This window comes from Rutilus rutilus (genome assembly GCF_951802725.1).
Source record: "Rutilus rutilus genome assembly, chromosome: 20".
NCBI classification, from domain to species: Eukaryota; Metazoa; Chordata; class Actinopteri; order Cypriniformes; family Leuciscidae; genus Rutilus; species Rutilus rutilus.
This window is the reverse complement of record NC_140225.1, coordinates 16900204-16919969: the sequence shown is the minus strand read 5'-3', so window position 1 is coordinate 16919969 and position 19766 is coordinate 16900204. Positions and strand designations below refer to the sequence as shown.

The following is a 19766-nucleotide window of genomic DNA, read 5'->3' as shown; positions in this document are numbered from 1 at the left end:
AGTTCACACAGGTGGCCTCGCAGAATAACCACAGGTGTACAATAACCACAGTTCACATTAACTAATTATAGACATGGTCCACTAATGTTTGACAACCACAAAGTTTCAAATTACTTGTCTTAATTTTATATAATATTGGCCAGCTTCACAGACAAGATTTACACCTAGTCCCAGACTAAAATGCATGTTTGAGCTGTTTTAACTGAAAGCAACTTGCACTGACATATCTTAAAATATGTCAGTGCCGTTGTTTTGTCTCGAGATGCACACCAGTAATGTTATTTTTCTCTCAGGAATGTTAGTAAAAGCTAGGCTACTTAAATGTTCTAAATAAACTAAGGCCTAATCCTGGCTTAATCTAAGCCCTGTCTGTGCAACCAGGCCTTCATGTATATATATATAAAATCTATGTAAAAAAAAAAAGTATATTTATATTTCTAAACAGTTTTTATTATTATTTGAGGGGCACTTTACATGTGTTTGTGTGAATATAGGAAAATATTGTGTGTTAATGTTTAGTTCAATGAGTCCCTGTTTACTTAAATCAGACAGATTTTTGGATGATATTTGCAAGAAGGAAGCAGAATTGTAATGTTTGTGTGTTCGTGGAAGGCCAGCTATACAAGACATTGCGGTTTTCATGAATAGCCAAAAACATTATACACAACCTTTCTGTCCCGCATTTGTGAAGACTAAAAAATGTGTTTGGATTTTTGTAGTCTCCTGTTGATTTTCTGCCCCAAGAGTTGACATGCATTTCCTTGCAAAACCAAACTTCAGCAGCCTGGGCCAAAGATGTGGGTTTTTTCGATTACCTCCAAGAATTCTCTTAAACTGCAGTCACCCTTCCAAAAATTCCTCCATTTTGCACACAGAAAAATAACATATAAACAAGTTTAAAATGTGGTAAAAAGTTTGCTTAAATTTGTGGCTACTAGATCATCTGTTCTTTCTTGAATATATGGCAAGACTTTGTTTCAAAGAAATTTTTGTATTATTATTCTAACATGCACTAACCCTAAAAGCACTATTATGCCAATGATTTTATACAGAAAATTCTTCAGAGAATGTTTAGACGACTTTTATAATTGTAATACTTGAATTTTTAAAAGACAACTGAATTACAACATTTATAGAGATATGTAAATGTTCTGTAGGAAGGTTATTTGTTTGATTTATTCTGTTATTAATTTTAACCATATTTTTTGTTTGTTTATCGATTGATTTGCGCTGTAGCAGGCACTATACTGTGCTATTATTGTTGGAGCAAGCAGACCCAGTTGACAAAAAAGAACATTTTGCTTACATTCCCATTAAAATGTTATTTCACAATGTTCTCTGAATGTTCAAAACGTCCAGTTTTAAAAATGTTTTAAAGACATTTTTTCTTGATTATGGTAAGGGAACAATCCATTTTGCAAACATTATGGGAAGGAAAGTTACTTTTAAATGCATTACTGGAAGAACGTTTGTTCTTAACTTTGAAAGAACCTTGCCATAATGTTAGCCAGAGTTCTGAGAACATTTCCTGTTAGATGGGGAGGAGCAGCTTTATGTCTATTCTCTTGCTTAAAAACTGCATTTAAATGCATTTGATTGATTTTCAAATGTAGCCTACTGTTCTTATTTTGAACTCGCCCTGAACAGATCCATCATAACATTTCCCGCTCCTTTAAGTCTGATCTCACTCTGAGCACTGAATCGCTATTTCTCACTTTTCTCCTCTGGCACCCTTTTGTTAATCTATATAGTCTTAATTGAAAACAGAGGGCTGATCTGAAAGGGACTTTGCAAGTTTTTTCATGTTATACCAGTGTGGAACTCATCTGCTTCTGATTTCCATCCCCCTTCAGTCCTGTAGGGCCTGATTGGAGGAACGTCTCCAGCTGTGAGCGATGACTGCCGTGCTGTGGTATTTGTCCTGTTGCGGGGAGGTTGGCTCTGCTGCTAGGACAGCCAGAGTAAGCCCCCCCTTCCAACCCCCCCTTTCAGTCTCCATTGGGAACACAGCTGGAGGGATGGTGAGAGGAGACGCTCGATCTGATCTCCCTCTTCCCTGAACGTTTACAGTTTACTTCGATCTCTTCAATGTTCCAAATTTTCTGCTTAGGCCTCAGATGGTGACCCCACAGTTATTTAAGGTCACTAGGATTAACAATGTAAGGGTTTTGGGGTTTTACTCAATGTTGACAGGCAGTGTTGCGTGTATATTGCGAGTGAGTGTTTTTGTCCACTTTTGCTCTAAAAAATAACTTTATAACTCCCTCGAACAGCTGGATAGTGAGGGCTCTTCCTTCAAAACCCCTTTAAGGCTAATGCATAATGCCTCTGAAGTAAACATTGACTTACGGCAGGATGGGAGAGAAATATCAAACATCAGCTATTCATTCGGGTGTTGCTCTTATCGATTCCCTTTCCTGTCTTTAAGCTCTGTTTTCATTGGACAAATAGCCAGATTGATTTACACAAACCTGCTGTGTCCATTAAGCTCGGGTTGGGTTAAAATGGTCAAATTACTTCTAGAGCAATGCACTGGGTAGAACTGTGTAAACACAAATCTGCAACACACAGGCTTTGGTCAGGATTTGTTTAGACTGTGCTGTTACTGTCAGCAGCATTAGTTTGTCATTTCCTTGGTGGTGGCTGTAAGTGGAGCGTACTCTCCATTGCCTTGTTTCCTCGGAGATTGTTGCATTTGGAAAATAAAGAGTGTTTTTATTTTGCGCAATTGCTTATTTTACGAGAGCAATATTCTCAGAGCTAAAACAATAGGATAATAAATTTTGGCTTCTTGGGTTTGTGGATTTCAGATCCGGTGGTTAGAGCGAAACTGATGTGTTTCAAATAAGCAACAAATAGTTTATTTTCTCTGATTTATTTAAAGAAAAAAAAGTTCTTTCAATCATATTTAACAATACATCATTTATTTGTTTGTTTGTTCTTATTTTATTCCCTTTGCATGAGCTCCAGAATGTCTAAATGTCAAATTCGCCAGGTTTCCTTCACAATGCCAGTGTACCTCTAAAATCTTTTGGTCTAACATCTATTAAAAACACAGCCAAAATAGGTCAGACTGCTGTAAACAGAATATCATGTGTGTTTTCTGGCACTTGTCCAGGACCTCTGCAGTGCTGGATATATAGAGCCTTTTTCACAGAGTTGTGAATTCTTCAAGACTGCTGATCAAATCTGTCTCATAGAGATGCTGTAACTTGCAAATGCCTGTCCGGTCGTTTCCAGTTGCGACTCGAGGCGAACCATCCACTGTTTGCTTGATTGGTGGTATAATTTTGGTTTAGCGTGACCCAGGCTTATATTCTAGCCCTATACACTCTATATATATTTTTTTAAATGTATATTTAATAATGCATATTATTTGCATGGACTAGAGGCATAGGTCCCTTTTGATGTACAGAGATATGATATGAAGCTTTACTCCACTATTCATGAACTAATACTGTTCTCAAAAACAGGTCATCTGGCACACACCTGAGTTTCAGGCCATGGGGCAACCCTTGACACCAAGATCATACTCCATGCTGAGTTAATTACTAAATGTTTGACGGAAACCAGTGGTTCTGACATCAGATATCACTGATTGTTTTGCCTGTTCTCCGATTTAGGACCTCACCCATATACCAGACCACCAGCCTTATGATAGCATAGGGATTGGCACCATCATATGGGTGGCCTTGCGTCAGACTTTCTGTGAAGTTTGAAAGTATGGCCAAAACAACAGCCACAACCGTCATGGTTTCCAGCTGTTGTCGACAGTTCTGTTGACAGTGGTTGACTCATGGTGTTTAAGGTTGGGGAGGAGAGCCTTTTGCATGCAGTGTGTCAGTTGGCCAGTTGGCTCTGTGTGGATGGGAGCAGATGCTAATGAATGATATCACCTCTTTTTTTTTTTACTCATATGGGACCTGGAACTTAATTTCCAAATCCTATCACCAGTAAAGCAGCTTTAGGTCCGCCTATCCCTTTCACAGTGTGGAATAAACACTCCTGAAGCCATTGATTTGTTATGCGAGATTACAGATGGTTGGATGCATGGATGCACATCCTAAATCCTGTTTAGTGTCACAGCAATTTAGCAAAAAATCTCATAATGCACTGACTATACCATAGCCAGTTTTCTGTTCTCTTTTGGGAGAGTTGATTAAAAAAGGAAGCAGAGAGTATGTAACAATGACCAGAAAGTATATTGAGACCGCACCGCAATTATCTGTTGAGGTTTGAATTCACTTACATAATTAAAATCATTAGAATTCCCCATATACAGAGTTCTCAAATTTGTGTAGTGGTTTGGAGTCTGAACTCTCCAGCAGAAGTCTGCCATACCACACATAGCATGTACTTCAGTTTAGGAAGATGTAAAAAACTGGTGTCATATTTCAAGTCAGCAGCTCTCTGTAAAAGTTTTGTTTAGATGCTTTTTTCTGTGTTTTTGCAGCACAGCATTGGATGAGTTGTGACAGGGTTTGACCGACTTGAGTTTAAGCATTTTAAGTGTGCTTGGTTTGGACAAACTTTGACCAAAAAGATGTTTGTGATGCTCAAGGGAAAAACTTTTCTTTTTCTTTTACAGTTGTAGAGGCCTAGATATTGATGTCAGCATTGACTCACTTGTTGAAACTACTCCCATAATAAAGTCCTTATGAGAATATTTTCTCCTGTATAAGAATGAAAAGCAGCCCATTTCTCTTGCTTACCACCATAATTGTTACAGGATTTCACGTTTTATTATTTGAAAAATACTGCATGTTAAGACAGTGGAAATATGGACTGAGTGTATAGTGGAAGTGAACATGCAGTTCTGCTACAATATTTTGTTGTTTATTTTGTGCTAATATTGGTAATGTTTGCCATACAGTTTAGAATATTTTGATTGTATACCCCCCCCCCCCCCGCCAACATTATTTATTTTATATTTGACAATTGAGTTGCATGATTATTGTTGTCTCACCATTAATATCCAATTTCTCATACTGCACATTATAATGCTGTGATGTCCAAATTCGCTGTTATGTCTAATTTCAACAAAATTGTACAGAATTTTTTTTAGCAATTATTGTCCATAACATGAAAATATTTATTAGTTAACTGGTATCAACCAGAATTTAATCAAAATATCAGAGCTGCTTATTTCCATACAACAAAAATGCACAATGATCACCAGCTACCATTTCTGTTTTAAGAAGAACAGAAGAATATTCTCTAGTCCTCCAATAACATCATAGATCATGCACTGCGCAGTGCTTTACTTATTTGCATACATTTTGGTCTCACAAATTTATACAAATTTTCCACAATCCACAAAGCTTCAAATTGTTCACAAGCTACACTAAAATCGATCTACACTCGTTAATCAAACTTTGTCTCTGAAATGTCCTCTCAGGCAAGACCCAAAGGAGAAGGACTGACTCCATACCAAGGCAAGAAGAGGTGCTTTGGTGAATACAAGTGCCCTAAATGCAAGAGGAAGTGGATGAGTGGGAACTCCTGGGCCAACATGGGACAGGAATGCATCAAATGCCATATCAATGTTTATCCTCATAAACAGGTACAGTATCAGTCTTTTAACAGCTCATAAGTGATACTATATTACTAAAATACTGTGAGCGCAATCTTCTAAGAAGTTCTTATGGATGGGGCCCAGCAGGTACCCTTGAAACCTGAGACACAAACCCAAGACATCTGTCTAACCCAAATACCCCCTGAATTCAAGAAGGGGTCCTTTTTCAGGAAGTTACAAACTTATCTAAGGAGCTGCATTTAGATTGATTTGTTGAAGCTGATAATGTTTTTGACCTGAATAAAGTCAATTCATTTGGATATTTCCACATGAAGTATATCTTTAGGTAATTATTTAGCAGCATACATAATAAGGCAAGAAAAGAAAGCATAATTCGGCAGCCTCACTGGTTAACCTTGCTTTTAAAGAGTCACTACACAGTTCTAGGCAAGTAAGCATGCAAATGGATATGTTTTAGCAGCTCTCGGTAGGGAAGCATTCATTGAAATTACCTTCCCTGCAAGTAGTTTTGCATCCAAATGCATTTGCGGTCGTTGTGCCGAAGGAACCAGCTGTTGAGATGGCCAGCTCTTCCACAGGACAGAGTATTATGGCTAATTCCCTTCTGACAAGCAAATTCTTTAGCTTTTCAATCTCACCCACTTAACATGTTTCCTGCAGTAAGCGTGTGAGAAGTGCAGCTCGCTGCAATATATATCAAAATGCCTTTAAGGGTTTGCAGCTGGCCCTCTTTCCCAGTAACCCAAGCAAACATATGAAAAATCAGTTTTTATTGTTCTCTCACAATGGAAATCATTCTTCCATGTCGTGCTGTATGGAAATCGCTCAATACTTCAGAAGTATTTTATATCTCCAGTCATTCCCGATGGATGATTAAGTGAAAGTATCTTAGTAGTGCCAATGCCACACTGCTGTATAAAAAAGCCAGACCTGTGCCAGAATGTGCTCAAGAAGCAGGCGTCCGGAGATCCCTGCTTTTATCATTCTCATACTTAACGACATGCACAGGGAACACGGCTGACATCTTTACAGTATGAGAGCAGACATGGAACAGAGGTATTATATAAAGTCCTCCCAAGCTTCCTGCGCCTTTTCGGTTTTGGCAGGAATTCCTTCTGCTTATTAGGAGCATCAGGCCACTGTTGCCAAATTATTAATTCACAGAGGTATTAGACATTTCCTCTCATTATCATTCACTAAAGCCTTTGGCTCTCGAGCAAACACTCCCTCGGGTCACAGCGCTGTCTCCTCCCAATGGCCCGTCGCAACCTGGTTTTCCGTAATTCACGGAGCGCAACTGAGACGAACAGGAAAGAATAACAAAATTGTAAAACGATCTTCCAAAAGCAATGGGTGGGAAAACAAATAATTGCAGAAGTATTATTTGTGATCAACAGCCAAAAAGATTTGGCTCGCACACGTTCTCAGTGTCTTTTGCATCGCGTCCAAGACAAAGATTCACTATAGAGTCTTCTCTCCCTGGTTGTCGTCCTGAGCGATGGAATCCTGTAGGCATCTAAAATTACTTGGAATCTTCTTGTATAATAATCTACGCAAAATAATTGAGGGGAAAAAAATTCAATGAAGTATTAATAACAAAACATGTACTGCTGGCAAACATTAAAAACACAACAAGGACGAATTGGCTCTTGATAACGGTCCTAAACAAATTTCTGACACACCCCTGTGGTTGGTCCATTGTGGTTTTAGACTTGGACCTTCGAGATCCTGATACTTTCGTCTCCAAAACCATATCTCCAAAGAGTCTAGCCAAATGCTAAAAGAAATCTCCAGTTTCAACCTGACTGATGTTGTGGACAGAAATACACATGCGCTCAAAGTGTGATTCAAATGTTCTGCTCCTCTCAGCGTCCTTTAGAGAAACCCGATGGCCTGGATGTTTCCGACCAGAGTAAGGAGCACCCGCAGCATCTGTGCGAGAAGTGCAAAGTCCTGGGCTACTACTGCCGCCGTGTGCAATAAGGAGGATCCCGATATCGTCTCCCCCCTTTCCCAACACTTCTCCTACCAAGCGCTCCAGAAAAAGTGAAAAGTGCCAAAATATTAATGTAAATATCTCTAACGCTAGTAACGGCTTTGTGTATCAGCAGCATGCGACGCATTTATTGTGTATAATGGACAATTGAATATGTTTGGAACAGTATTTCTATCCGTACGGGATGCAGTGGATTACCTCACCATTGCGTCCCCTGATTGTGTGTTTACAGACTCCCTTCATTCTCCCTACCAAGTGAACTTTGAGGATGTGCCGAGCACTAAAGGGTTTGCGTTAGTCGAACAAGGGCCCAGAGTGCCTTTGCAGAGTTTTTGGGTCAATAGCACATCATGTTAACTGTGAATTAACAGAGGGATAATGGATTTTCCATCCCTAGCTTTTGTGTCACATATTTATTTATGTTTGTATATCGTATCGTAGTGCAATTGAATTAACTAAACTGGGATAATTTCATCTGTGTTTATATCTGGACAGGTATTGTTTAACCCCACCTCTTGCCATTAGAAACTACTGTAGAATAGAACTAATGCTTCGGTTTAGCGCATCAGGTAGTTTATATCTTTCACGTACATTTATGAATTGCCAAATGCGAGATATTTTTTATCAGGTTGGCTAAAAGCAGCCCTGGTGGCACCCAGAACATTTGAATCGAGTTTTTGGCAACTATGCAAAACCATTGCAGCTTATGCAGTCATCAGTTCCTTTACATTGTCGCAAAATCGAACGAAGTGTGTGGATGATCGACTTGCTGATCATCACGGTCCTTTGAAATGTGATCATGTATGTTGTCAGTTGTTGCCAGAGAACTGCTTCAAACGTCTTATAAAGTGTTTTGGTACAGGGGTCAAAATGTGAGCTTTTCAGTCCATGTGCAAGCATTCAAAAACATAACGCCTGTTCTTTCGCTGAGATATTTGCCTCAGGATAAAGAGTGTGTTTGGATGACACATCTCAGATGAAATAGATGTGTCTTATATGAACACTGCTCATGCATTTTTAAATTCCAAATTATTCATTGTTTCACTCTTAAAAATAAAGGTTCCAAAAGGGGGTTTGCATAGCAATGCCATAGAACAGTTCTTGAACAGTTCCTTTCATTGAACAGTTCTAAAAAGAACCTTTTATTTTTTCTTACTGTTTGTGCAGTAGAAAGGTTCAATGGATGTTAAAGGTTCTTCATGGAACCATCGGCACAAAAATAACCTTTATTTTTGAGAATGTTGAATTTGACCCTTGCACTAAAATGTTTCTTTAAAAAAACAATTCCGCTGTTTACACAATCATTCTGATCATATTTCAGAATGAAAACCTTAATTTTAAATGTCTTTTTTTGCGTAACCCCATATGTTTATGTTTATACATTAGCTGCAAACATAACTGATGAATTACACCCTGTTTAAACTGTGATTTTTGGGAAGCATTTTCTATCTGAGTGGACATATATAGTAGTTGTAAAGGGAAAAGAAGGACAAAGTAAGTAATGCTGAAGAGTTTTTTTGAGATGTAATGAGACTAAATTTTGGGTACATTGAGAAGACGTTTTGGACTGAGACGTATTACTGAGAGAATTATGAAGGGCTTGTTAATATTTGTATGGAAGTAAGTGTGTACAAGATCTCATCTATGTGCCGTTACCTCTTATTATGGCTCACACAATGTACTAATCAATCATATTTGAGTGTGACCCAGGATTATTGAACAATAAATGTAGCTTTACGTGTTCCGGTGGGAAGTTGCAGATGGATATTGTGAGAATTGACGTTGCGTTGTTGATCCTAGATGTACATATGAAGTTAAAACGCATTTACATGGTAAATACAATGTGTATAATTGTTTACTTATCTTTGGAGTCCACATATTTTGTGTTGAATATTAGTTCATGTTTCATTTATTAGAATAAACTCAGATCGATATGAATCTTCTCTGAAGGGAACGTCTAGTGCCTTGACGCAGTTTGGTTTTGAAAAAAATCTGGATTTATGCTAGAGGATGTCATGAATGTTGCTGAGGAATTAAAGAGCCGATTAGATGTCTGAAAATATAAACCAGCTAATTCTAGGAGCATTATACATTTAAGGAGTAAAAACTGCCTGGCAGTCAATCATTAGATCACTGTTAGATAAAAAGCAAGGCTGTTTGTTCAAGTCGCTACTTTCTTCTTTGTACGTCATCATTGTTTCTGAGACCCTTTATTTCTTGGTTACTGTGTTTTTGCCGGTGTTGCTAATGGCTTCACTGTGCGTACATTCTTACACGCCAAGGTTTACTCCAGGCCTCATTTAGGCTGGAATGAGTTACTCTGCTTTTTGATAAACACCGTAATGAAAAATAACCAGTGAAATAAACTATTAATGTGGATTCATCATAATCATTGCTGATCACCCATAGCTGGTAGTCTACACACAATGATTTCCTTGCAGTTTTGGGATCAATTCAATTTATTGTCAGTTCTGTATGCCTGAACAGATGACTGAATGCACCACTAGATCAAGGCCTAATTATTAAATTTGCTTTACTATTGCAAAATAGTTGCATTGCACTATATACATGACTAAAAAGAGAAAAGCCCTGAGTTTTGCGGATTTGTGTAAATGAGCTTCCCCTGTTGACTTCTGTTATATTGAATGAAAGACAGAGCTTGTGGTATTGATGGTGTCCACGCGTTTAAAACTATACAAAGTGCTTTTTTGCGCATGTGTTTTTGTCTTGAAATACATATACTTGACTTTTATAGCTCACTTTCAGTATAAACGTGTTATTTTCTATTAAAGGTATGTGTATTTTGGAAACAATATAGATAATGAAGATTTTGGAGCAATTTGATAGATCTTTTTTGTTCGGTTTCCCTTACAAAGATACTAGTATGTGTTTTATGTATATATTCGATTGCCATCATTATCAAGTTACCTGTTTCAAAATGTTATGATGCAATATTAAAACTTTGTATGTGAAAAAGGGCAAATTGCTGAGATGCAAAAGATCTGGGAGTTTTTTTTTTTTTGGATGTTTTACAATAATCTTTGGTTATATCCTACAGAAATATTTATGGAAGGATTTTGTTCTTTTTTAACAATTCAATTATTTTTTGTATAAAATATGCAACAGAAGCTACTCTATGAAGAAAATATTGATGACTACATAGAATATTATTCAAAGGTTGGTACATAATTATTATGCCCTTACAAGCCATTTTATTTGTTTTGTTATTCTAGATGTTATTGGTATATAGTAACCTTACCTGTTACGAGCATACATGTGCTTCAACGTTGTTTCGAATTGTTGTGTCTGCTATATAGCATGAATGGTTTGATTTGCATTTATAGGAAACCTATAACACTCGCTTTAACATCACCACAAACAGCTGTTTTTAACATAACTGAGACTGACTCACACACTGTAGGTCGTAGAGCCTTTTTACTGAGGGGTTTTATAGATGCAAAACAGTGGCAAAAAGACGTGACTAACCGAGTCATTGTTCGTAACACTGAATTGCACGTACAAACCTTTTACATGGTCGAAATGTGTTAGTGAATCAGGTCCATACTGTATGAAACTGAGCTCTAGTTAGCCGTCTCCAGTTACTGCCAAGTCCAGGAATGATGTCGAAATGCTTTTCTTCACATGGGAAAAAAAAATAAAAAATAGTGTGGGGCTGAAGTTTGCATGTGCATGTTTTTAAATGATTCAAGAAATATAATTTGTGCAATGTATTCTTATTTAATATTAATACATGTTTAATTCTTGCCAAGAAATCTTTTGTAGAATACACCTCTAATTGTTAGTCATTAATAAATGCCTCTATTCACTCCTAGGATTTCCAGTACCATTAATAGATTTACTGAATGTACTGATTTAACACTCATGTTTGTAATGTCTGTAATATATTTGTCATCATATTGGAGTGGACCGAGCTACAGAAAGCATTGATGATGGAATGTACTAGAATGTGAGACAAGATGAAATCTGTAGCTCAGCGTCCATGAAACGGCATTCCGATATGTGCCTTATTTGTTAGTTAGGAAAACTGAAGACTGTGCTTTTAGAAGTTTATTCAATTAAAACATTGACTAAATGAATCATGACTCTGTTTCATCTCTTGTAATAAATGCAAAAAGCAGTGATATATGCCCAAACATACATACAGCCTGTTTTTGTTTTTAACCTATTCTTTGGCCCGTCTCTGCGTGTTGGGAAATTGTGTCCATTTTGAATCAGGCAAAGGCAGTATGGACTGATTAATTATTTAGATACGGTCCTTGGGAATGGCGCTTGTGTAATGGAAAACCAAAGTCTGAAGCCGTGGGGGAACAGCTGTCATTCTGACATCACAATAATTTATCGAGGGGCGTTTCTTTAAGTTTAGCGTTCGCCTGGTCTCTGCAACAGCACAGGTTTGAAGACACAGATGTGTATTTTTTTCACTCAGCCTAATTACTTGTGATGATTGTAAACACATGAGCGCTGTATGTGAAGGTTAGGACTTGGCGATGGCGCTGGCTTTTACTCTTGAAGCCAACTTTAAGTAATTGGTCTACACATTCCAAATCCCTTAAACTTCACTAGAGGGTGGAGACCCAAATTATATCAAGTTTGTTACAACAATGCAGACTAAAACAGAGCGGGAATGAGAATGTCTCTATAGCAACAGTGCAATCGGAGAAGTCAAACAAATCAGTTGCGAGTTCAGACCCCATATGGTTTCATTTAGGAGAGAGCACTGGTCTCCACAAAGGTTCATAATTTACTTTCATAAGACATTACTGTGATAAGCTACACCTACACACCGTCTAAAACAAACTGCTCATTTTCATTTCAGGCTATGTGGATGTCAGCTGGCTGCAGTTATAATGGAATACATCTGACAGACTCAGTATTCCCAAGTGTCTCCACAACTATTGTATTAACATGTTCAGAAGATTCTTGCTGAAAGTTTAACGTTGAAGGTGGAGATGTTTCGTAGCCAAACAGGATGTCATATCCTGCTTTAGGGGGACAGGAAATCTTGTCGCTGGATAGAGTCTAAAAAAAGGTTTGAAGCATGCCACGCAACTAGATATACTGCTACAGTTGTAGTCGGCCCTCATCTGGAAAACAGCCTTGAGTCATTAAAAAAAAAAAAAAATGGGCACAGGATGCAAATATCCTGGAAGAAATTCCATATGTCAAAACCAGTTTCATGTGCATTTATTTACTTAAAATACCTCTTGGGGTTTCTCTGGCATAGCTTTTAGAAGATAAACAATCTCCATATAGCCTTTATAAAATGGCTTTAACAGTATAAATTTGCTCATGGCCCATGGTATTTGACCCATAAGCAAGATTTCTTGTCTAGGGGTAAGTAATAACCATACTTACTGAGTCTTTTGCTTACTTAGCAAGCATAAAACACCTTAATGAATCCACAGACTGACAAATAAAAATGGCAATAAGTAGGTAGGTAACATAAATGTAGAAAAAAAATATATAATTTCTTTTCAAAACACATGCATTAAGCAGTTTCAGTCATGAAAAAGTTTGATCATATTAAAATGAACAGATGTTTCCCGGGTTACTTGAGTTCTCCACAGTCTGTAATGACAATCTTTTTTACAGTTCCTCCATCATGTAAGCCATAGGACTCCATAAGAGAGACTGTGTCCATACCACCTTTGACCTGCCCGAACACAACATGCTTGCCATCGAGCCTAAAAGAGAACGTCAGGAACATCAATCCCCCAAAAAAATTAAAACACTTGGGATGGGAAATAATTAAATCACCCCTCCGCCGGCGTACCATTCTGTTTTTGCAGTGCAGATGAAAAACTGGGATCCATTTGTGTTGGGCCCAGAGTTTGCCATAGACAGAACACCTACACGAGAAAGAGAGAATCAGACCACCTACTGCATGCTTTATATAAGCAAATTTGTCACTTTAAATAATTTAATGATATAGAGATTGAGGGAAAATCTAACAATCAACAGTTCCACAATAAAAACCAAGGAATAAGAAAAAAAAGAGTTTGAAAAGCAGCAGGGGGTTCTGGATGAAAGACAACATCTGGGTTGGGTAAGTTACGGCTCTCTACTACAATTACATCCAGTCATGTATTACACAACCCAACACTATTTGCCCATATTAATCCCTCAAGATGGTGGTGCTGGTGTAGGATCCCCCTGGCACCAAAAATGCACTACAATATGCTGGCTTTGACCTGCTTAGAAAGTAGGTCATTTGTTTGAAGATTACAAAATCTGTTTCTGCAACTGAGGGATCCTTACCACCACCTCGTGGCTTTAAACAGATGTGCACATGCAGGTTTTTTTTTTTTGCACATTCTGACAGGCTCATAATGATGAAATTGTGCTGAATCAGATCCCAGAGGAACGAGATGCCATGTCTAGCGGAATAGACGTTGGATCCCCATAGATTTGGACTGTCCTCCATTCATAAAGTTTTCATTGCATTATCAAATATTCTGGGATCAGCTACCAATGTGACTATAGTAACCTCAGACCTGTTACCGCAAACACATTTTACATTTGATTATTTTTTTTTACAAATTCTTCAGCATCCCAATTATTATTTGAATGAATAATGCAAAATTATTAGATGCATGGGTATGATTGCATGTGTAGTCTAAACCTTGTCATATAAGCTTTAACCCTTTATTTTTGTGACAGTACAGTATAGTGACATCACCTGGTCCAGTGTGCTTCAGCTTGAAATTCTCATCGCTAAATTTCTTTCCATAAATAGACTTTCCACCAGTGCCATTATGATTTGTGAAATCTCCACCCTGTCAGCAAAACATCAATAATTAGATAGACTTATGATCAAAACATATAACTCATAACCAATAAAAAACACGTAGAGAGATATGACATTTTAAGATGATATAGGCCTATAAAATTAAAAAAAAATCAGACAAAGCAATGCTAAATGATCAGTAGCACTAATAGTTACCTGACACATGAACTCAGGGATGATTCTGTGGAAATCTGAACCCTTGTATCCAAAGCCATACTCTCCTGTACAGAGGGCCCGGAAGTTTGCTGAAAGACAAGAACCATGAGACCTGATCTATTATATAACATTGTGGAATTTTGCTTTTGATTAATCATCAACTATTGTACATTATATACTGTATATAGTTTACATTGTACATTTTCATTTGTATTTTGTGATGGGCCCTATACATTCTATATGATTTAGTTAAAATCATTCTTTTTATGAAACCCACGTTTGCTTACCAGCCGTTTTGGGTACAGCGTCAGCATATAGCTGCAAATACACATGAAAACCGGCATTTAGAATATTTAACAGCAACAATTATTATTATTGATGTTATGTTTAATAATAAGATCATTGTAACACTTTATTTTACAGTGTCCCTCTTACACGTTACATGTAGTTTATCTATTTGTAAATTGTGCATAATTACATGCAACTAACCCTAAACCGTAGTTAATTCTACACTGTAACACGGACATCTTCAAATAAAGTGTGCACGATTATAATGTGCCATATTAAAGACAGAAACAACTGCTGATAAAAACATATTCATTTAATTTTCCCTCACTCTTTTCATTGCACCATAAACTTTTATATTAATTTCGACTTCTCAGTCTCTGTTTCACGCATTTATGTTACATGACAAATAATCTTTATACGTACTATTCAGCTTCAATAAATCATGACTTGCCTCAATAATAATTCTTCCAATGGACTCGCCGTCAGCTGCAATGTCCATAAACACGATAGGGTTCTTCATCGGCCCTGAAACCAGTCGGTTTGCAGCGATTGCGACAGAGCAATATTTCAAACGATTTTTCAGTTGTAACATTCTTGCTGTGGTGTTGTAAACCCATCAACGAATAGATGCAATAATCAGCGTTCAAGGTTTAGCCACAGTCATGTGACAGTAACATGTTCTTCTATGGTCAAAGCAAAGGGAGCCATTATATTGTCAAGTTAAAATCAACAGCGACACCATGTGGTCTGACGAGTCGACAGAATCATTTTGATTCGATTAGCCTACTTTTTACGCTCTTTGGGGTCATCAATATTCAGATGTAAACTGTTCACATTGTTGTTACTATTTCGAGAAAAGCCATAGGCCTATTTAATCACGTTGGCACAGTGTTCTTTGTAGCCTATGTCTACCACTTGTCTTTTTAGTTTACTTAACGCTTAATGCATGATTCGACTTTGAGATCGCACTGCTCGTTAACGAATCATTGTTTTTGAATGAATCTTTTCAGTGAACGAATCGTTCTCGCTGATTTCCAAGCTCTCTAAACTCTCCTGTTAAATGTTTACCTGCCTTGCCTTAAGTGAATTGAATGAATTGAGCGGTTTAGTCCCATTTTTCTGAAGAGACACGATCGCTTTATAAGATGAACAGATTGAATTTAGGCTTTTATTCACATATAAACATTCATCAACTCACACATCAGTTGTGGTAAACAGAAGCTCAAGCATGCTTGCTTGACATGCGAGAACCAATGAGGTTCATTCGTGTTATGCAGCTCCGCAAGAGGTTTGTTCTTGGCAAGCAGTTTGGTTGAGCTTCTACTGTATGTTCACTGATCAATATTTATATTTGAATAAAAGCCTAAATTAAATCTGTTCATCATATAAAGAGATTGAGTCTCTTCAGAAAATACGGACTAAACCGCTCAACTTATGAATTAGTTTTACAACCTCTTTATTAACTTTCTGAAGTGTCAATGTGTCAGTTGTAGCTGTCAATGGAGGGACAGAAAGCTCTCAGATTTCATCAAAAAGATCTTCATTAGTGTTCCGATGATGAACGACATCTTGGAACGACACGAGGGTGAGTAATGACAGCATTTTCATTTTAATCCATTACACATGTATCATTTTATTTGATCAATTATTATATAAACACACTTTTAATAAATATATGAAGGTAATATGCTTTAGAATCAATAGATAAAGCTATAAAGGATCTCAGGATCAAAGCCTGAGTTGACAGAGAAAGTTGATGATCTTGGTACCAACATAGCCTGATTGGATTGGTTTGGTTTTGCAACTCGAAACTAATCCTGTACCCCTCAGTTTGTTCAACTACTATGATACGGGTATATTTTTTTATTTTATTATTATTATTATTATAAAGGGAACTATTCGGTTATCCGGACCACACCTATTTGGGTAGGGTTAGGGTTAGGTTAACCGTATAGTACATTTACGTGTGGTCCGGATAATCGTATAGTACCTTATAAATAATTGATTTAGTGAATGATTCAAAGAATAACTCCCCTGTAGCTATCTACTGGGATAACTGAGTGTAATCTGCATAACCGTCTCTGAACAGAACCTTTCTGGTGAACCTGCTTTAAAAGACTGAAGTCACTGAAGAAGCCTTTTAATCCATAGGAAACATTTGCCTCCCTGTGGTTACAAACTCTGCTTGCTTTGTTCTTTGTGGTTGTTTTCTTGCAGTAACTGTAAAGCCTGTGGTTTTCACAGCTATGAACGCACACCAAATGAAACCTCAGAAACACTGCAAGGTTGTTTCATCTGAATACATATTTATTAGATAAATATTAGGATGTCACAGCATCTAACTACATACAGTTTTGCAAGACTAAAAATCACAATTAGTTTTTTGTTGTTTTTTTTCCTCTGACCAGTTTAGAATATGAAATGATTGTACAACAGAATGTACAAGCAAAGACAACTGCAACATTTGGTGCCAATCACTTTAGATTGTACCTCATTTTTGTTTTGAATTTTCCTGATCATGATATCAAAATTTTACAAACTCTGGATTTTGGTTACAATCTTTTGGAACCGCTCCTGGACCCATGTTCCCTGTTGTCCAAATGATTTCCCCAGGACTTTCTTCATTATCTTCTCTAGCACCTTATTAAGTACACAAGAAATGGAGCAATACACATAAGCTAAATATTACACAAATGTAAAACAAATGTGTCTCTTTTTATCCCTTCCCCAAATTCCTCAGTCATGTGGGATGAATATTTTACAAAAAGTGAACAAATGCTTAGAGGTTCCACAGACGCTAACAAACACAGATTCATTTTACCCAATTTAGATTCTGATGGGAGGATGCAAGCTTTACAAATTCTAAATACACAATGCACATTCCCCTGGGGAAAATGAATACATTTCTGTTAACGTGTCTCTATTTATCATTTACATATGTACATGCATCCCTAATGTGCCCCTTCCCCCTTTTTTTTCCTTCGACTCTCTCTGAACCCTCACCTGTGGCCAAGTAGTGAACACAGTCTAATTCGTTCAACCCCTTCCGTTCGTGCCTCAGCGCCCATTGTCTCTCCGACGACTGTACATCGATAGCATGTGACAGCTCAGAGCCGACAACTTTAGGAGTCTTAAAGTTCAGTTTATGCCTATTTGTGTCTACAAAGTGGGAACGAATATGTGGCAGTGCATCTTTGAAAAAGGATATACAAGTGAACTACAGACAAACGCTATAGAACTTGAACCCACTTTTCCTGTTGGAGTTCAAAGTATTGTCAACGACAAACAGCTTCTTTTTTTTTTCTTCTTTTTTTTTTCTTTTTTACATAATTCTACACCAAGAAGAACAGAAACAAAACAAAAAAACCTAAAAACTAATATTGCAATTCATAAAAAAATAACTTAAAATGGAAACATGTTTCAAATGGTGATGTTTCAACAACAAAACACATCCCAAACAGTATTCAGATGCCAGCCTTCTTCAACAGTCTTTGAGTGACATCAGTATCATGGAAATGTCATTATTACAAATATCATAAATACTGACAATTATTTGAGTGGGCTGTTTTAATTTAAAAACAAACAAACAAAAAATTCATTTAAAAAAATCCATCTTGTATACATGGACATTGTTAGCCTTCACTGAGCTGCTGTTACAAAAGTTTTACTGAAATGTACAGTTGCTGTAATAATTGTATGCACTGGCTGATGCATTTATGGGTATTGAGATAATGTATAGCTTAATTATATAATTGAATTTAAAAAGTAAAATCTATAAATATAGAACATATTCTAAAAACACTTTCTTCATTGTTTGTTGTATAATAACTATGATTTTACATGTAAACAAAATGATAAAAGTGGGACAAATTACACATTAGATCAAATTCTATGGGTAACAATTTGAAAATGGGCAGGTCAAAAATAGGTTTGGGCCACCTTTTCAAATCAGGGTGCATAACTTTGGTATTCCATGGACATCTTGTGATAAATGTACATATTTTTGTACAGTTGTAACAACAGAAACAAATTATATGAACAATATATTGTGCATTATAAAATAAAACTTTAACATGACAGTTCATGAATAAAAGGCTAAGTAAAAACAAAACAGAACAGAAAAAAAAAAAAAAAAAAAATTCACTAAAATAAGGGGCGATTGGCAACAGTGAATGTTTCAACATTGTATGAGGTTTGTCAGAAAAGGTGTACAAACATCAAGGGCCTACGACGACCAAGCCTCATGCATGAAGAGAACTCACAGAGAAGACAGATGACACGAAACTGACTACCCTTTGAAATGTGAATTGCTTTCTTCTTGCACTGTGACCGCTAGAGTGGAAAATCCACAGGACGTTGCGGGAGGAGGAACAGTCTGTCGGAAGATGCACAATGATATGGTACAGTGCTGAAATGTTTGCTATTCTGTCTCGAGCAGGAAAAGAATGCATGCCGTGATGCCCTCAAGCATTTGTTTAGAACATGATGCATATGTCTGAAGGTGCTGGACATATGAATCACATTACAAAATGAGGTGCAAAGCTGCGCGGTGTACCAGAACAGGACACATTCTCGTGTCCCGTGGCGTGAGAGTTTGGGAGTGTTCGGAGGACTTTTGCAAAACTCCCATCGTTAGTCTCTGGGATGGGAGGGTTAGATCATTCTGGTGATTGCGAGATAAGCTTTCTTCCCTTTTGTTGTCTCCTTTACAGGCTTCCAGGTGCAGTTTGACGCATTCTCTTGTGCTTTTTCAAGGGAGATGGACAAAAAAAAAAAAAAACAGTGTGGACATCCAGCTGATGAGGATTTGGGAAGCCGTGGTGGTATAGCTTGGAAGAACAAACCTTCAAGAGATTGCGGACACACAGAGGCCGGTACAGGAAGAAATATATATATATATATATATATATTTTCTATTCAGGTCTTCTTTTCACAAAAGGAAAAAAATCTGAATTAAAAATGCTACAATACTTTCCTAGTGA

General features: G+C 37.2%; 2 protein-coding genes across 2 annotated transcripts in view; one reads left to right on the top strand and one right to left on the bottom strand.

Moving 5' to 3' along the window:
• zcchc24 (zinc finger, CCHC domain containing 24) overlaps positions 1–11629 on the top strand; it is a 38881-nt gene extending 27252 nt beyond the window's left edge. The window contains exons 3-4 of the mRNA XM_084392109.1: positions 5399–5563; positions 7406–11629. Of these exons, the coding sequence (XP_084248235.1) occupies positions 5399–5563; positions 7406–7519 (279 nt within the window). The 3' untranslated portion in view covers positions 7520–11629. The remainder of the gene's footprint in view (positions 1–5398; positions 5564–7405) is intronic.
• Positions 11630–12721: 1092 nt separating this feature from the next.
• On the bottom strand, positions 12722–15480 carry ppifa (peptidylprolyl isomerase Fa). Its single transcript, XM_084392110.1, has 6 exons — positions 15236–15480; positions 14784–14814; positions 14497–14585; positions 14233–14329; positions 13327–13402; positions 12722–13237 (listed from the first exon to the last, which is right to left on the bottom strand). Exons 1-6 carry the CDS (start codon positions 15374–15376, stop codon positions 13102–13104), a joined length of 570 nt encoding a protein of 189 aa, XP_084248236.1. The 5' UTR covers positions 15377–15480; the 3' UTR covers positions 12722–13101.
• Positions 15481–19766: the final 4286 nt, after the last annotated feature.

Bases quoted from the DNA above. Each gene is read 5' to 3' on its own strand.
- ppifa (XM_084392110.1), bottom strand. From the start codon at position 15,376: ATGTTACAACTGAAAAATCGTTTGAAATATTGCTCTGTCGCAATCGCT. The intron at 14,330-14,496 runs GTAACTATTAGT...TTTTGCTGACAG, and splicing joins TCCCTGAGTTCATGTGTCAG to GGTGGAGATTTCACAAATCA. The intron at 13,238-13,326 runs GTACGCCGGCGG...GTTCTCTTTTAG, and splicing joins TGCACTGCAAAAACAGAATG to GCTCGATGGCAAGCATGTTG.